Source organism: Anopheles moucheti, chromosome 2 (genome assembly GCF_943734755.1).
Source record: "Anopheles moucheti chromosome 2, idAnoMoucSN_F20_07, whole genome shotgun sequence".
Classification (NCBI taxonomy): domain Eukaryota; kingdom Metazoa; phylum Arthropoda; class Insecta; order Diptera; family Culicidae; genus Anopheles; species Anopheles moucheti.
In genome coordinates this window covers 96,968,501-96,986,571 of record NC_069140.1, presented here as the reverse complement: position 1 = coordinate 96,986,571, position 18,071 = coordinate 96,968,501, and the positions used below count along the sequence as shown (strand labels likewise).

Here is an 18,071-nt window from a genome sequence, read left to right as displayed (position 1 = left end):
TCTTTCACAACATCACCGTTTGATGTATTTATGATTTATAGCGCTATTATCACAATCTCGTGCGGTTCGTTGCAGCTCGCAGTGAAAGGTGCGCATTTTGTGCATCTAATCACGTTTCGCATTCGATTAAGCGCTGATCGATCGCCTGTAATGCGGCAGGACCGGAAACGACCGAATACGAGGAAAATGTATTTGCATTGCATATATTCAGGCTTATTAAACATTCTGCGCGCGTGTTTCAATAAAACAAGTTTGCCCGGAGGGTTTTGCTGTTTTCTGGTTTCATAGTGTACAGTTTTCTGATACTTTTATTCAATGTTTTGCGTGTTCTGTGTGTTCTACAATCGTATCGCTTGTTTCATGTTAATCATGTTATGTTTCCGTTTGTTTCCGTGCGACGTTACAGTTCACTTTCCGTCCCTCACTAGGCATTCTATCTCTTTACAAACAGTTTCATTTCTATACAAACTCCCATTCAAATTCATTGCTCTCCCACGTCATTTTTCTTCGGCCCCATATCGCCACATTGGCTACATTTGCCCTATTCGAACATCCCTAACATCCCACGTCCAATGCTTTATTTATATATATTTTGTTTGTTTGTCAAAGATAAGAAGTAACAGATTGTTCGCCAGCAGAATAAACGATCGCACGTAACGTACGCTAAGCTTTAGGATAGCGGGGTTTGTTTGTTTTTTAGTTAAAGGTTAGAGGTGAAAGCGTCCGCAATGCGTTTTGCAAAATGGCGATTCGAGTTCTATTTTTAATAGTTGTGTACTTTAATTTCCTTCTCGTTTTTTTTTCTGCTACTGAATCAATAGTGTTAGGATGGAGTTGGTGGTGCGAAACTGAAAAACCGTTGGATTTCCTTTTCTCTACTCAATTACGTTGTCAATTTGCTAAAGGTTTTGAGCTTTACCCTTTAAGAGTTTAGTGCTCTACGCTTATTTGCTCTTGTATCGTCTTCAATCGTAACTTTCCTTCGTGTTTTGTGTGTGTGTGTGTGTGAAGAAATGTCTTTAATAAAGGCATTATTACAAGGAATAATCAATTAATAACAATAGATTAATAGGTCTTTCTTTATTAGCTCCACCCCTTATTTCCCTCACATCATTATTATTTGCTACTAAACCTATCTGTTTAAACACAAAACAAAACAAACACAGCAAATGCAATGGTTTACCTGACTACAGACGGAGGAAAAGGAGGACGCTTTTTTTTGCTGCTGGTCACGGCACCAGTTGCGTTGCATTTTTTTTCTCCACTGTTCCAGAGAACAGGGAACTATTTTGATTTCCCGTGTTGTAGTAGAACAAGTTCACACCCGTGCCATGCATTTTCTCACCAGTCCATACCATGGCCAGTGCACAATGTGGCGCTTTGTGCACTCTTGTTTACTTGTTTCGTACGCATTCTCTCTATTTCCGTCCCTCCATTCTTTATAAAGTGTTTGCTGCTTTGCCATTCACTAAACTGTTCACTGTTTTGAGCGTTTTGATGCGTGTGCCTTTTAATCTTCCCCGTTTAGCCGCACATTCCACTCAATTTACAGCCTTTTCAAGCATGGCGATTAGCTCCGTTCCGCCAGGATGGATATGCAATCGGTGCATTTACCTGCCCATTATCTCGTGCTGTAGTTGATGTAGATGTTAATGTAGCATCTGTAGCACGGACGCAACGGTCTATTTCCTTCTCGTCATCGAGATCGTGCCGGGTGCGATCGGGTACCGATCGACGTCGCTGTGGGTGGCGATTAAATAAACGTTCCCAGCCATTGGCCCGGGTACGGTTGTAGCATCCGCGCATTTGTAGCAACCGCAAGCACCGTCACGATGGTGAGTGTGACCATATTTGATGAACTCCACCACACTAAACCCGACCGGGTGGCGCTTGAGCTGAAGTAATCCCGGCATTTGCCACTTTCCGGCGTGTAATCGACGCAGTGCATCTGTTTCCGGGGTACACCGGGAAGGGGATTTTTGTTAACCGCACAGAGAGAGAGAGAGAGATAGTAAGAGAAGAAACAAAAAATCAATAGTGTTAGGGGTGATAAACTGGGGTTTTTCGATGGTGAAAGGCATTATGGGGGAGAGGAATCGGAAGGTTAGAAGCGAGTGACATGGTGTGTTGCCTAAAAATTTGTTGTCATCCACCCTGAGAACCATTTCAACCGCTTTCTCTCCTTTATGTGGCCAATTTGTAGTTTCCTTTTTTTTTCGCTGTTGTATGGGAGGACAATACACATGCGAGTGCATCGAAACGGTGCATGTTTATTCTGGTTGCCACCAGTGCGGAAAAGCACATTCGACAAAACCGTGGAACAGTTTTCATTGTCACCCAGTAAACGGGGGCAGCATAAATCATGGCCTACTCGTACCTTCCTTTCGTACACTTTACACTTCACCACCGCGCTGTCACCGTGGAAGTAAAGACAGAAAGGGCAAGCGAATGGAAGAGAGATAGAAACAGCGGCTTGTTCTAGTTTTCAAACTAGGGGATGGGGCTTTCCCGATGCAATATGTATGAACTGAACCGGCAGGGACACTATTTATGTTCCGAGCAACGGAAAAACGGATGCAACTAGATAGGGTCCCAAAAACCGAAACCCTGACCCGGGCATTTAAAACAGGGGTCTCATACCATTACAATGGGAATGCCGTTGCACTCCCGTGCCTCCTTGCGCGACCGGTGATCGAAGGTTAAACGTTTGAATTGAGTGTATTATTTTCACGCACAACTGAGTGTGTAGTGAAACAGGACCCACCCTCCCTTCCCCGGCATTGGTACGGGTGTGTCGGGACATGTTTTATTCATCACAATTGCCCGTTTTTCAGTACCGTGGCGATGTGATGGACATGATGACGAGACGGTGCGATGAGTATTGTGTTGTAAAAAAAGTTGTACAACGTTGTTTCGCTCGTCCGCCGATCTGGCCAGCTTAAATGATTTGCTTAGGGATCACGGTTGTAATGCGTTTGGAGGTAATTCGGGATACAAATTGGTTTAATTGGATGCCCCGATACGCCGTGTGGCAAGGTATAAATGATGAAATTTAGCAACTTGTTTATTGCTTTGTGGGATGGTAATTGTAGCTTGTGCCTGGAAATGACACAGTTTCATTTGAGAAGAATGATGAGTGTATTCTGTTCTGTTTTTTTTTCTAACCTAACTGCAATTTTTGTGACGATGTAGTTGAATTAAATTTCAATTGGTGAAGTGTATTTAAAAAAAAAAAAAACTTAAAATTCTAATGGAGGCGCCTAGTACTTTAAGCGATTATTATTAGTAGTAGTAGTAATAAAATATTAAAATATGTGTAAAGAATTATTTTTACAAGAAGTATGGAAAAGGCATTCAAATTAATTAAATGTATGGAATTTTACACTTAACATGACATGAAGTGTATTTTTAGAAAAAAAACCTAAACTTCTAATGGAGGCGCCTAGTACTTTAAGAGATTATTATTAGTACTAGTAGTAATAAAATATTAAAATATGTGTAAAGAATTATTTTTACAAGAAGTATGGAAAAGGCATTCAAATTAATTAAATGTATGGAATTTTACACTTAACATGACATGAAGTGTATTTTTAGAAAAACACCTAAAATTCTAATGGAGGCGCCTAGTACTTTAAGAGATTAGTAGCAGTATTACTAGTAATAAAATAATAAAAATGTGTGTAATGAATCATTCTATCAACAAGTATGGAAAATTCATCCAAATTAATTAAATGTATGGAATTTTACACCCAACATGACCGTATTTGAATTTGCATTGAAAACACGACAACATGCTAACAAATGCCGTATCTTAACGCACCGGAACCAAAGTTTAATTGGTTGTTGGCTTTGATGGCTGATCAAAGATTTCGAAATATCCATCACCTTGCCTTCCTGACAAAAGACTGCAGCACGCCTGATTGCCTTTAACATCGCTACAATGTCTTTGTTAATAGAACAATTACCAGTCCCTAATTAGCTCCCACTTTGTCACATCATTGTCTGTCCGATGAGCGTAGTTGAACCGTAAAGCGAACCGAACGGACCAACCGAACGATTGATGTTTGTTCTTCGCAACACACAAACATTCACGCAACACCAAATAGAGACATCAATAAACAAAACCCGCCCGAACATCCCAAGAATGGGGACACCTTCACGGCAGTGCCGACGGTGCTGCTGCCACACCATTCAAAGTCAACACCAAATGCCGGCCCGGTAGTGAAACTTACGGGTGTCCGCCCCTTACCGTACGATTCTTCCGCTCGAGCACACACACTTACCCGCATCAGCGTGTTGGACATCTTGTCGAGGAATTTGCGCGTGAAAAGCGCCGTCTCGTCACCGCAGGCATGCCGCACCGTAAACTCCGAGCACTGCATGTACTTCTGGAAGGCACTGTTGATGGGCGAAAAGAAGATGGAAGCAACGTTTAATAGTTGGCGATTGGAATGGGGACGTCGAGAAGGGAACTTCTGTACGATAGGATTCGAACGACTTAGCGCTCCGTGGCTCCGTCTTAGGCCTTAAGAATGGAAGATAAATACACAAGACCACACATGCACAGACCTTGTGCCGCTAGTGTAGCGTGTAATCGGTGTGAAATTGACGGGAAATGCATTCGATGCAATTGACGGGAAAGTGGCGATACCGTACGGACTGACATCTAGCGCATGAAGATGTCAGATGCTGCGAGAAGATAGGAAAAGACTGTGACGATTCTATGGGCCTAAGATGCTAAGAAGCTCATCTTCGTGGTGATGTCACTGGTTACATTTATGAGTTCCTTGTAGTGACATCAAATGAAGGTTGACTCTAAAACGTGGCTGAAGGCGTGATAGAGATTCGGGAATCGAGGCTTTAAATGAGGCGATAATTGCAAGCGCTAAACGCCGAGAGGTATGCAATCCGCATGGCACATATTTTTTTCTTTTTAAACAAGGTCGAGTTTTGTGTTTGAGGTTCACTTCTTGTGTTAATCTCACTGTTAATAGCTGTTCTACCTACTCGTTACTGCACACATTTAAAAGAAAAGAAAATGTTCCAGATAAGCAAAGATCAAGCATCGTTCTATCGATCCGATGGTCATTTTGATGAGTTTCCAATTCCAACTGCCGGTGCCCAATGTAATGGGCACTAAATTTGACCAAAGGGACAATGAAGCGAAACAGCGTGGGTTAGCCGATCAGTTTTACCGGGCAAGTGTAAATGAATCGCCGTTTACGGGTCATGACACTTAGGCTAAGGTCATCGGCAACACACGAAGGAAAAAAATCTAATTTGTGCCCCGTTTCCATTCCGTCCGTCCGTTGGCAAACTGACTGACATCATCTTTTGTTCGCCAAAGAGGGAAGAAACAATACAATAAAACCCGAACCATTTCTGCCCACGATGTGTGTGTGTTGGGGGACGAAATTGAATGGTCATTCGGGCAGGCTGACTTTTGCTGTCTCAGCTCGGACACGGGATCAATTTCATTCGTCGCAAAAACAAACCACCCCAACCCCGAAAACCACAAGACGGTGTAAGTGATCGTTGGTTGGTTAGTACGTCCGGGAAATAGTGCACCGTCACAGTCGCAACCACAACCGAGCCCAGTGCCCAGTGCCCAGTGTGAACCGTCAGCTTCGTGTGAAACAATAAATTTGATTGGCCTCGGACGTACGGGACACCCGGCTATCCGGCGCTAATGGTAGTTAGTTACTGTTTATGAAATGGCAATCGTTCGGTGGGTTTTTATGTGATGTGTCCACTAAACCATCGTTCATTGCTGTAGGTTGGGATGTAATCGGAGGCAATGGAATTACTCGCTGTACGGTGTAGCTATTGGAATGATTTGTTATTTTTTCTGGCCCGGAAAGGGAACGAAAGCATGAAAGACATCTCTTGCTGGGGATGCTTTCAGTTTTAGCAAGAAGATTGTCCTGAAATTGCCGATTGTTTTGTTGTAGAAAGACAATGATTTGAAGGTTTTAAAAAGATTGGATTCCAATTTCAAATCTACGTGGGATATTGCGTATTTTGATAAATTGATATCGTCGAAGGACATGATTACCTGATTAAAGATTCTGAACTAGAAAATAATACATCAACATCATTGTTAAACCGTGATGGATGACGTTTCTTGGAAATTGTCAAAAATGTCAGAAAAATTGATGGAGAAACTTTTTATAAAATATTTTCTACGTTTTACAGCTTGTTGATCGCTGAAAGATTTTTAAATATCAGAGTTTTTTAGGTTACTATTTTTATTTGAAATATAGAAGTTCGATTTTTTAGTATGATAGCAAATGGAAAACGATTTTTTTGTTGAGAAAATTCTCAAATTTCTTGATATTATCTTTTCAAATAATTTAAGATCTTTTGGTACCAAACAGAAGAAGAAACAATTTTTGAAATTCTCTTTATGTTTCCGGTTTTTATAGAAACATACGAAGTTTACAACCTCTCTCAACTTCCCCATATCCCATCCATTTCCGGAAACATTCCAGAAAGTGCTTCCACCGAAACTTACCAGCAAACCGTTTTAAGCCGTTCCTCCTCCGCATCCTCGATCGACTTGGTGCTGTTGGGATGGCTTCTCGCCGGATGGTCGTGCTGCTGTCTGTGATGGTGCTGATGCTGATGCTGACTCATGTCACCGCTGTGGTATTGCCCACCGCCACTGCTCAGTACGGCGGCCGGATGTGTGGCCATTGTCGGATAGGCGGAGGATGCGACCGTCGTCGTGGTGGTGGTGGCGACCGATTGGCCTATCTTCGCCATGGTGCTCTGGTACCGGGCCGCACACACCTCGTAGTCTTTTTTCACATGCCGCATGCACGGTGCATGTCTAAGAAAGTCTGTTGACGGGGACGGGTTAAACGCCAATGTCCAACAAACCCCGCCACACACAGACACACACAAAAAACCGCAACGGCATGGTGAAAAAGCGAGAGAATGAAGAAAGGAAGCAAACAGATAAGGTTAGTTTTTGTTAAACCCTTTCCTGGTGTATACTGTGAATGTCAATTCAATTTGGGTTCTCTTCCTTCGGGTTCACCGTTTAGCATCAATGTCGTTCAGGGTTCGTGCTGTCGTTGACATTCGCTTGCCCGAATACGATCAACGATGCTACTGGCGAAGAGAGAATGAAACTAGCGCATAGAAAATAGGGACAGAACAAAATAAACGGCACGGTTTTATGTCCACGACCAGTGATCAGATGAGAACGTATGGAAAAGAATGGTATGAAATCATTGCAAGCGCATGAATAAAGTACACAACCAAAACCGAAAGTAAGCAAACGACAAAAACAACTCTAAACAATATCCTAAATGAAAGCAGAAACTCTACCAATGCCTCATAAAACCTTAGCCCGAGCCAGGAACTGATGCTGACCGGAAGGGCAACATGGTACCAAACCCTTACCGTTGACAGTGATCGGAGCAGACAGTTTCAATTCGCATCTATCGCCCAAAACGCAAACACCACGACTAAGAGCTCGTAATGTGGTTTCTTTGTAGCCACAATGGGTTTGGTTTGTGGCGGCACATCGTGGTGGAAGTAAACTGCTCAATTATCGATAACGGGTGGCAAATCGAGCCCGTTTCTAGGGAGTGAGTTGATTAGGCGTGTTAAACATGATAGGGTTTGACCGATAATGAAGTTTCACAGAAATAGATTAAACTGAAGCAAAGTTCTTTGGGTTGTAGAAGCTTCTCATCCTAACTTAAACACGATAAAGTGACAATTTTGTAGCTTACTTCTAGTTGAGTGATTTAATACAATTTAAAGAGCTCAGGCATAAAATGCAAGAAATATATATCAACTTCAAGTATTTGCTTAAGATATATTTTAAATAATAATCCACATGAATAATTAGTTTTAACTTTTACAGCACAACACTAATATCACGTTAGTGTTTCATGAGGGGTTATATTGTTCGACGTCAAATATCACCCCTACTTGCATAAGCTCTCTTACATGATAATAATGTAAACAATGTACTTGAGATTCATTTCCCCTCTTCAACAAGAACCGTCTGCAGAAGTTGTGGCCCAAGCTAACCATTAGCCTGCCAAGAAGTAAATTCAACCACAACTAACAAGGGCTGAAATTTGCTGAAGCTGTGCTCACTCTCTTCTCGCCCAAAACCCAAACCAGAAGTGTATTCGCTGTCAGGTGTTTAGTTTCTACCAACACGCAAAACCCCAAGCGCAGCAATCGCTACTAATTAGCAGCGAACAAGGCAGTGCTTTTCCACTGCCAGACAAATAATGAATTATCCGCCAGAGGAACACATCCTTTTTCTTCTTTCTTCGCTTCGGGAGCTTTTTTCTGCTTGAAAATTTCACTCCAAACCCAAACCGGCTTATAATTAAATGGGATAATTCGCTTTCGCCCCACTTCGGGCCGGTTATTGGGACTCGAATGTGCAGTTGTGCTTCCGATTTGTCACACATGGCCCCGAAAGGACGCCAAAGTACTTGACTTCCGCAATGCGCAATCCGGCTAAAGCATTGCGTACACCTCGTTGCTGAGATGAGTGTCGTTCCTGTTGGCATTCTCATTAACGAATCGAGCGTGTTTTTTTCGCGCTCTCACTCTCGCTCTCTCGCTTTTTCTTCTCATCACACAATCCTCAACGGAAGATCATTAGCCTACTCGACTCAGTGAACCTGAGCAGGCTGTGCGCGTGAGGTAAGGTATCGAGGAAGCGAAAAATTAGCTACAATCATCAACAAAACAACAAGCACAATCTCGCACACCGTTTAGCTCAATTTTCAACTTGCAACTTTTGCTCATTCAACTTGACTGCTAATTGACGATTGGCCGCTGATTTTCTCCCGCAAGCGTGAGAAAGTGCGCAACGTTGTGGTGGGAAAACTTTTCTTACCTTCCCCATCATTGACGTGCGCCCAATCACGAACCAAATGAGATGGAAATGGTAAACTTTACTACGACTTTTGGATCAAAACCAAACCAAGCAAACGAACAAAAAAAAAATAGAAACAAACTCCCATCCGAGGTTAAGACACACGACGTGTACCGGATATAGTGTGGGAAGTCATTAAAATGCGGCCAGCTTTCTTCATAAGTTTTTTTTGTTTTTGCTCTGCGGGCAAACATAAGGAGTAAGTTTATTTCTTTTCGCATCAATGCCAAACATTGGCTGGGAGGCATAATGTTTTAATGGTTAATTCTTTTATTCGCGCAACGTTTTCAACGCACCACCTGGAGCGTGATTTGCAGGCATGCTTTGATTTATGTTTCTGTTTTGTTCTCGGAATGTCGAACACTTGAAAAGAATGTGGGGAGTGTTTTGCTCACGTATCTTTATTATTATCGTGCTAATTGTTATTTTCAAAATAATTTTACGCTGTAAAAGGCAGTGCTGCGCATTCAGAGTATAATGGTAGTTTTGAGCAACTTTGAGCAATTCCCTTTACAAACGAGTCGATATTGTCACGTTTGCCTCATTTTGTACATGGGATTGCATACTTTAAGGCGCTTTTATTTGAAAGTATGATGCAGCGAGTGATTTAAAGCTTTTCTACTGCGTAGTACCTGTAATAGTAAGGAAAGTATATCATTTCAAACACAAGTAAGCTCATAACGCTATTAGTAACATGCCATAGCATTAAGCTTATCACCATGATTGAAGCACGAATTAGACAGAACTTCATCAGCAGTCCCAAATACTCGCACATCGCATAATACCAACACGTACGCCACAGATCAGTACATTACGAAATGTTTGTAGGTCTTTATCTGCTTTGTGATTCAACCAAGCTAACGAACCGCGACGTGTCTGAGAAACGAATGCTAGCTGGCCAGCAATACCGCGTGAACACGGTTGCAGTCATTCGTCGTGCCAACTACGTCCAACGCTCTGCAAAGATTGACGATACTGATGCGAGTCTAAACACAATCCATTATGGGACGAACGTTCTGCAGACCGCGAGTGCGAAAAACGTCCAAATCTTTCGTGATAGATGCAGAAGAATTCCATCACCGTGTGGCGACCACCACGTCATACGGTATGCCTACATTTAGGCGCCGTTCCGCACAAAAGCGAAACGGAAATAGAATATGTGGCGCACGTCCGTTCGGACAGCACACGTTGATCGCAGCGCATTGATGCACACATACGATCGACGTGTGGTGGCGAGCTGACAGTTTGAAAGATTGGTATCATATTATTGGTTCGTTGCATATAAATCCAGTTTAAAGGTGCCGACGTAAATCGGATTGCGTTCGGTACCGTGTGCTACTTAGCCCCCGGTAACTTTCCCCGGTGAGTGGGAGTTATGGAATACGAAAAAGCTTTCCCTCGTTTGGCTTTTTTATTCATCTTCTTCATCATATCCTTGCTGTAGTTGCATCCTGTACTGTACTGGTACCTTCCGACTTTGGACAACATTGGTCATCGTTAGAGCTGCATCTCCCGAACGCCTTCCTTCCCATCCACACACTCACACACAAGGGTGCAGCATTCATTTTGAAGTCACCGTCGTTTTGATGCATGAGCGGACGTGTGATATTGGGTACGTGACACTGCTCCAAATGGAGGATATCATCAGTCAGGGGAAAATTGATAAGATTTCCTTCCAACCGAGGTTCGCACGTCGGCAGGCGCTTTGTTGTTCTGTCCACGAAACTGGCCGGGCACTGATTCCATAACCGACCGGTGCATCGAATGGAAGTACGCTTTTGTATCGTAGTACCAACGGGGAGCAGCAGGCACGTTCACATGGACGGTACTGAGCATCCTTTTGAAGGTGCCCCCGAGTGTGCCAACGAAACGGTCATGCACTTTCAAACGCATGGTTATTGTGCTTTTAGCTATCCATTGTCCTCGGCTTGTTCGGCAGAGATGCCACACATGTGAGCGACTGACTGGCTTGCTGTCTGGAAGGAACGATTGTGGGCGGCCAAGGAATGCTTTCCGTCACCAATAGTCACCAGCAGACGACGTCGCCGACAGGAAGTGATGAGGCAATGGGAATAGCCGAGAAATGGAATAACACTCAGTACGGGAGCTTATTGATAAGGCATAGCATCCGTTTGAAGTTACAGCTTATCTGGAGCATTATATTACTCTACCAGGCGAGTAGCGGGAGTGATGAAATGCATCGGGTTTCGTTTGAGTGTCATAGCACCTACGGTGACATGGTGACAAAAATAGTTTTCACAATTGATTACATTTCTTCGCTACAGTACTTGCACTTTAAATGTATTTTCAAATGAATATTGACAAGTTGTGCTACCGGTACAAGCATAAAAGACCATGCGCCTCCATGTGACTGCAATTCGCGTTTAACATCCCTTAAAATCTGACGGATCAGACGGAAATGATTTTTAGATTATGATTTTTAGTGAAATTTCTTATTTTTAAATAATATTTCAATTTGTAGATCACAAAACAAAGGAACTTGCTTTTCTCTCCTTAGTGGCAACCTACCCCTTTAATTGTTTTAATGTTTACGAATAAATCCCACCAGGTAATGCGTCTAAATTCGCCTTCCAAACTTTACTCCCAACTAGCGGTGGAACCTCCAGACCGCACTCCAAACAACAGGCGTGAAGAAAACGTAACTCATTTACTGCATGGCGTACAGTAGCTTTCCCGCACAGAGTGTGGCTAAACGTTGGCTAAACGGTTGAGTTGGGTCGATGATGAACCCCATCTCATCGAGCTCCGTCCGAATGGTCGACTGGTAGACTGAGCCTTGCAACGCTGCTAACACTTTCTAGCCCGGCAATTTGTTGATGGGAAGCAAAACTTTTCTCGTTAAGCCAAACACCGGGCGATTTGCGAGTCGCTTCGCTAGGTGCATTCGATGGACATACACCGATAAAAGAGCAACAGTGCAGCAGTGTTCCTGCAGCAACGGGAAGGGAAATAGTTTTGCGGTTTTAGAAGCATTACCGGCAACAAGCCATTGAGAAGGTAATTTCCATCTCGCCCCACCAATTACTTCCCATGATTGGTTCGCGATGGTGTTGATGATGGTCACCGCGTGGGCGAGGGTAGTTGCGTTTAAGCCACTTGAATATGAAAACAGCTCAATTACAGCTAATTAAGCTACAACAGCTAACCAGCCAAACAAAACAAAACAAAAAAAAGCAGCACACACAAAAAAAAGCACGAGCTGGGGAAGAAGATTCTTCCGTCAGCGTACGAACGCACGGACATTCGGGCGCTGTAATCCTGAGGGCTAATTTAATGTCCATGGAAGAACCCACGGAAGATGGCAGGAAAAATGGGGGAAAAGCTCTTTTTTGTTCCCTTTTGCTTCAATGGTTCACGCGAACACGGCGTAGCACGCCGTAGTGAATGTGATACGCAGCAGCAAAAAGCACGAGCACGAGTGGTAAAGTTTTACCCGGAGGATAATCAGCGTAATTTCCGCTGGCCAGCAGCTAACCGTGGCGAGTGGTCGGCAACGAACGACCGTTTGATTGCTCAGCACTATGATGAGAGGCTGTTAATGATCACCTTACCATCTCGATAGGCACTGATTGCTGGTGGAATCGGTGGGTGGGTTATTTTTTTTTTTGTGTTGCAAATTAACTGTTTCCCACCGCACCCCCTACTTGGCCATTTTTTTTGTGTCGTACTGTCATAAGTGCTAAGTGGAACGAATGATAACGTTTGCCGGGAGATGATTATAATTTTAACACTTTCGGTCGAGAATATTAAGATTGTTTGCTTATTTCATACAATAAACTAGCTAACGAATCACAATTAACAAAACAGAAAAAAGCTCCTGTGATAGCCCCTAAAAGTATGCAATACCCATTACAAAACAGTCAGTTTTAAACTTTTTTTTCGTTCTGCAGCCTGATAAATACCAATTAATAAAACAAAGGATCTGTACGACACTGTTTTAATTACTCCTCCAACTTGCGCGTCACTGTACGACAAATTATCTGCCGCGCGCGTATGGCATCGGTGAGACCACCACAAAAAATCCAACAATAGCCTGTAACAAATGGCACACCTTCGCATCCACGCACGGGTTACGTGCTGACGCAGCGACTCACCGCTAGACAAACTATCACACAATACGAAACAAACGCTGCGAATGGGCATGAGCAGCAAAGAAAGAATGAACGGAACAGAGGGATGAAACACATTGATATAATTATTACAATACGTACGTGCCTTCCTGATATGGGCCTTCCTCGCAGAGCTCGTGTATCACTTCATTAGTGCCATGGTAGAGTTTGTTGAAGTGGTCCCGCTGATGAATATTCATGCAGCGTCGGGTGTAGCTTCGTATACAGTGCAGTCCTTTGTGAAGATCGCTGCAAATGGTACGGAAAAGGGTAGACGAGAGCTATCACCACTGTGTATCCAGTACTTATCGCTATGATTTAGATGATTGTATGATGCTGCAGTCGATGATAACAGGTTTGAGTGAGACCGACAGAGTACACTGATTTTAAATATGTTTATCGATATTGTTTATCATCCGACATTAGTTGATCAAACAAACCAACTTTCTCCACGCAAGCAGCTCTATGTGATGTTGCTTTTCCTGTTACAAAGAATCGCCCTTGTTAAGTAATCTCCCATAAAAAAAACACAATACATCTATTTCTTTCCTTCCACCATTAACACTTTTACGATCCTCACTGTAAGAGCCAATGCTTCACCGAAACCCTTCCCTCCTTGCTAATGCTCTAATGAAGCGCAGAGTTTTTGGCAACAACAAACCCTCCTAGAGAGCGAGGACAAAACGAGCGGCTAAACACTTTTTATTCCACCCGTTTACCGTCAGCGTGCGTGTCCTCATTTGGTGTTCCTTCCGTAACAACAAACTAGGTCGGTTCGTTCGTCGTCGTCGTCATGGTTCGTAGCACACTGTCTGTGTGGCGCTAGGTCGACAGCACACGCGGATTTGGATGCTGTGGATGCAGACAGCGAGTCGTCGGCTTGATTGAATTGATTTACTGTATAATGAGCGTCGGCTAGCCATGATGTCGCCATCGTACCGGGAGCCTGGCGCCAGTGTATGCTTTGGGTTTATTGGGCAGCGGACAGGCAGAGCAAAAGAATAACACATTTCCACATCTCCGCTGGTGAGTAGCAACTTGGAGTAGGAGATTGTGGGGTTGGCAAAAGTGGCTTGAGTTTTTTTGGCCGAGGGAACCAAACAGAGTTGCGATTGGAAGTCAAACAACATGAGAGCAGCGCGAGCGTAGGTTAAAGGTCCTTCAGAATCTGGCATGAGTAGGTTGAAGTGTGGGAAATGAAGCGAATCTTTCTGCGGCTTTGCGTCTGACGTAATGATTATTTTTAACATTTACTTTCTTGCAGACAACGCGTTATTGATTTTGCTTCCATTGCATATTAATGCTGGAGGTTAATAACATGTTTCAACGGAGAGGATAACACTTTTTCAAGTGCTTTTAAATTGTTGAACTGGAATTGTTATTCTGTAGGTCTTTTAGGGTGCTATCTACCATTGGGTAATAAAATTCTAAAGAAATAGCTTAACATTACGTAGAAGGGGACAAGGTATGTCACTCAGCGTATTGGCAATAATGAGCAATCAAGATCTAAGGGGCATTCTTTATTCGACTTTCAGATTCAATAATATGTTGCGAGACTAAGAAAATTATGATAGTTAATATAATCAAAATCGAATAAACTCAACTTAACTTCGTAAATAGCGTTAAGTCTTGTTTTCATCGCCAGGTAATGTAAAAATGCAATGCAAATTGCATATTTTTAGGAGAAAATCAAACTCGTCGTATCCACCGATCGTATTCTCGAAGGATCTCCATATCTTCTAGATCTTACAACGAGGACCTTGATCTTCTTAAGGAAGAAACTGCACTGAGCCTGACTAAAACACTAAATATCAGTAGTAGATGATCTATAAGTATCCACGTAGCATGTGCCGTCTTCAGGCAGCATCAAGCACCTTGTATCAAACACGTTAAGCTGTAAGCTGATCCAGCATCTTTAAGCTTTTCCATTCAATGGACCATTAGCATAATAAAAACAGCTTCAAACTACACAGTTGTGGGTGTGATGCAGTTTGAGAGTGGTGTCGTTCCACTAAAGGCCCTCCATAATACGCACCATTCATCTTGATTACAGGGCACGCGTAAAATGGCCCGACGCGTAGGAATAGAAAAGCGATGCAAAAACTCCCCCCACTCGGCACCATTCATTAAATGTCGAGCTGTCGGCAGCGGCTTACGCTAAATATACGCACCACATCAAACCTATCATCTCCAGCTGTAACATTACACTTGCACTTGCGTGTAACGCACCCTCTCGAGTGGTGTACGTACGTTTGTAAACAATTATTGATTCACACGCAGCTAATTATGTCGCGCGCACACACACACACACTCGCGTACAGGGTTTGCATCCTTAAACCCCATCGTATAAAATTTGTTCCCGTTTGAAGCAAATTTTACAGTTCATGATCTGATAACGAGCCATAAAAATGAACATATCATTCGGGGTGGCCCGCACCACCCCTCGTTCGCTGTTCCGGTTCCGGAATGATGTGTTTATACGGTTGTTATTCATTAGGCGGATACACGCACACACACACACATATCCTACGTGATAAAACATCAACTTCCACAACCTTCGAACGCGTGGCACGGTGAATAAAATGGCATGCCATAAAAGGGTCCTGGCGGAGGCAACACTCACTGGAAGGAAGGTACTGAAAATGATGGTGTAATTTGTCTCAACATATCTTCTTCTGACATTTCCGGATGATGCGGCCTGTGAAAGCGAGCCGTATGGAGTGGGAGTGGGGTGAGAAACGCGTCCGTCTGTACACATTTCGTACATTTGGCATGGTAATCATTTCGTTGGGCATAACACCCCTTTTTTTGGCGTATTGGAGGGATGTGGTGACTTTGTGATTACCGGCAGTACCTTTCGTACTTTCGCTTATCAGGCAGGAAAAGGCAGCAAACACGGTACCCGACCTCTGTTTTACGGGCGTTTCGTTCACATAATTGCCATCCCATTTCCGGTTCCGGCCGGTTTCGGACGCTGCACAAAACGGCTGTGGGAGGCGCGTAAGGAAATGGGGGTAAATTACTCCCTTTAAATTGAGTTAATTTCATTAGGAAAATTTCATAAATTGAATCACCGACCCCACTCCCATTGTGCCGTTTTGCATTCATTTTGATACACAACCACAGCGGGCCATGAGTTTGCCCGCCACCAGCCAAAGTGAGGTTAGATGTTGTGACTCTGCTTTCGCATGCGGTGTTTACGCTCGAAGTAGGCTTAGAAACTTCACTTCACCCGAGCCACGTGCTCGCCAGTTGGTTTGCTTGGATTTTTTTTGTTTGTTTGTTTGAGTAAGAGTTTGAGCAACTTTTCAACCAAAAAATAAAGTCCGTGTGTGTGTGTTTAGAGCCCTCATCGTGTCCGAAGGGAAGGCAACAGACTCGGCAAGCCATTGCGCGACTGTCATTATTCATGCCGCACGTCGCACATGTGTGTCCGCAGGGGGAATGTCAACCAAGCTGCGGCCACCGTCATACTTTTGAATGGGCTACTGCCTGTCCCACCACCTGCCAGGAGTTTGTTTCAGGCTCCTCCCAGGGTGGAATTCTGGGTGGTGTCGAAATTATGCCATCAACGCCGTGTTTCGAAGACAAACGCATCCGTGGAGGATACCCAGCTCGATGGAGAACGATGTGGCACGTACACGGCACGGCACCACGAACACTCTGGGCGGGAGGTGCGTGTTGCTGCTCCGAAAAACGGGTACGTTGTTTTCGTCGGGTCGGTGCTTTTTTTCGGTTAGCGTTGACGCCGAAAAGACACACTGACCGAATGACTGACGGGATTCGTAAAGCAGCTAGACGTAGCGAGATAATTTAAACTAAAAAAAAAAGAAAATACACACAGATCTATTTCAGAACTGCTTTTTGCAAACAGAGCTCCTGATAAAAGGCACAAACAGTGCGGTAAAGCAAAGCGAATGGGAACTAAAACAGCTCCCACCCGCGTACACTTTTGCAAAGTTAACCTGTTTGTGTGTGGTTGTGCGCGCCTGTGGATGTCGTCGAATCTGAAACGGTGCAGGAGCAGCTTTTGTCATAAATTTTAATTACGTACCACATGTGCTAGGTTGTGCGAATGTGCCATCCATTCCTGGTTGGGTATAGTTTGTGCCAACCATTGCGTTTGTGTTCGTGGCACGTTCGTTATTTGTTTAAGCCGTTGTTATGTTCTCAACTAAAGATGCCTTCACTGCGCATCGCTTTGAAAACATCAAAATTTGTATTGTGAATATATTTTTTACAATCAATTAATTTGTTCATTATAGGTCATTTTTAAATTAAATTGAACAGTTTGGTAAACTATTTTTAAATTAAACGCTGTGGAGAATTTAAGAACAATGGTTTGCTTCACGGATTGCATAACGCTAGGCGTTGATAATATTTCTAGGCAATATTATTTTGACGTACACAATTGAGTAATGATTATAATTAATTCGCTTTGCTTTCTTAATACGTATTTTACCTTCAGTGTTTTTAATGATGCTCCATTTCCAACATCTCAAAGAAAGAAAATAAGCTTTGAATAGAATTGTGCATTTGTTTTCAACCATAGAAACTTAATTACGAACACCTACTGCACTCAAAGAGTGACACTAGTTAAAGAACAGAAACACATCTAGCCTAGTTCTAACTGTCATTAAAATTAAGCAACACAAAACAACAAATGCGCTCGGTAGCGCTTCACAGTCCCGTGTCCAGGCGAATAAGACACCATACGGACGCTATACGTGTTGTACGTGAGTTTGATTTGAGGAAGATTTCTAAGGTGGCAAAAAGTTACCGTTTTTGCAGAACGATCTAATTAGGGACTTGTGCCGAAAGGAATTGTGAAAGAAGTACTAACAAAGTTGCTTTGTTTGTTGGTTCGTTGGCAAGGTGCATCAATTAAGTTGACTCTATGGAGGAAACACAGTGGGTTTAGAATACTTATGCTTTGGAATCTTTAATGCGTGTGTTACAGATACTTGCCACTTCAACCCTAATTCAAAACCGAGCAGGTTTCGATTGAAATGTTACAAATCAAT

General features: G+C 43.2%; 1 protein-coding gene across 1 annotated transcript in view; it reads right to left on the bottom strand.

Moving 5' to 3' along the window:
- Window positions 1–290: 290 nt before the first annotated feature.
- The window catches only part of LOC128296807 (uncharacterized), a 31,888-nt gene continuing 14,107 nt past the window's right edge, over window positions 291–18,071 (bottom strand). The window contains exons 3-6 of the mRNA XM_053032294.1: window positions 13,154–13,296; window positions 6,515–6,842; window positions 4,284–4,398; window positions 291–1,948 (exon numbers count right to left, since the gene is read on the bottom strand). Coding sequence (XP_052888254.1) covers window positions 1,754–1,948; window positions 4,284–4,398; window positions 6,515–6,842; window positions 13,154–13,296 — 781 coding nt within the window. The 3' untranslated portion in view covers window positions 291–1,753. The remainder of the gene's footprint in view (window positions 1,949–4,283; window positions 4,399–6,514; window positions 6,843–13,153; window positions 13,297–18,071) is intronic.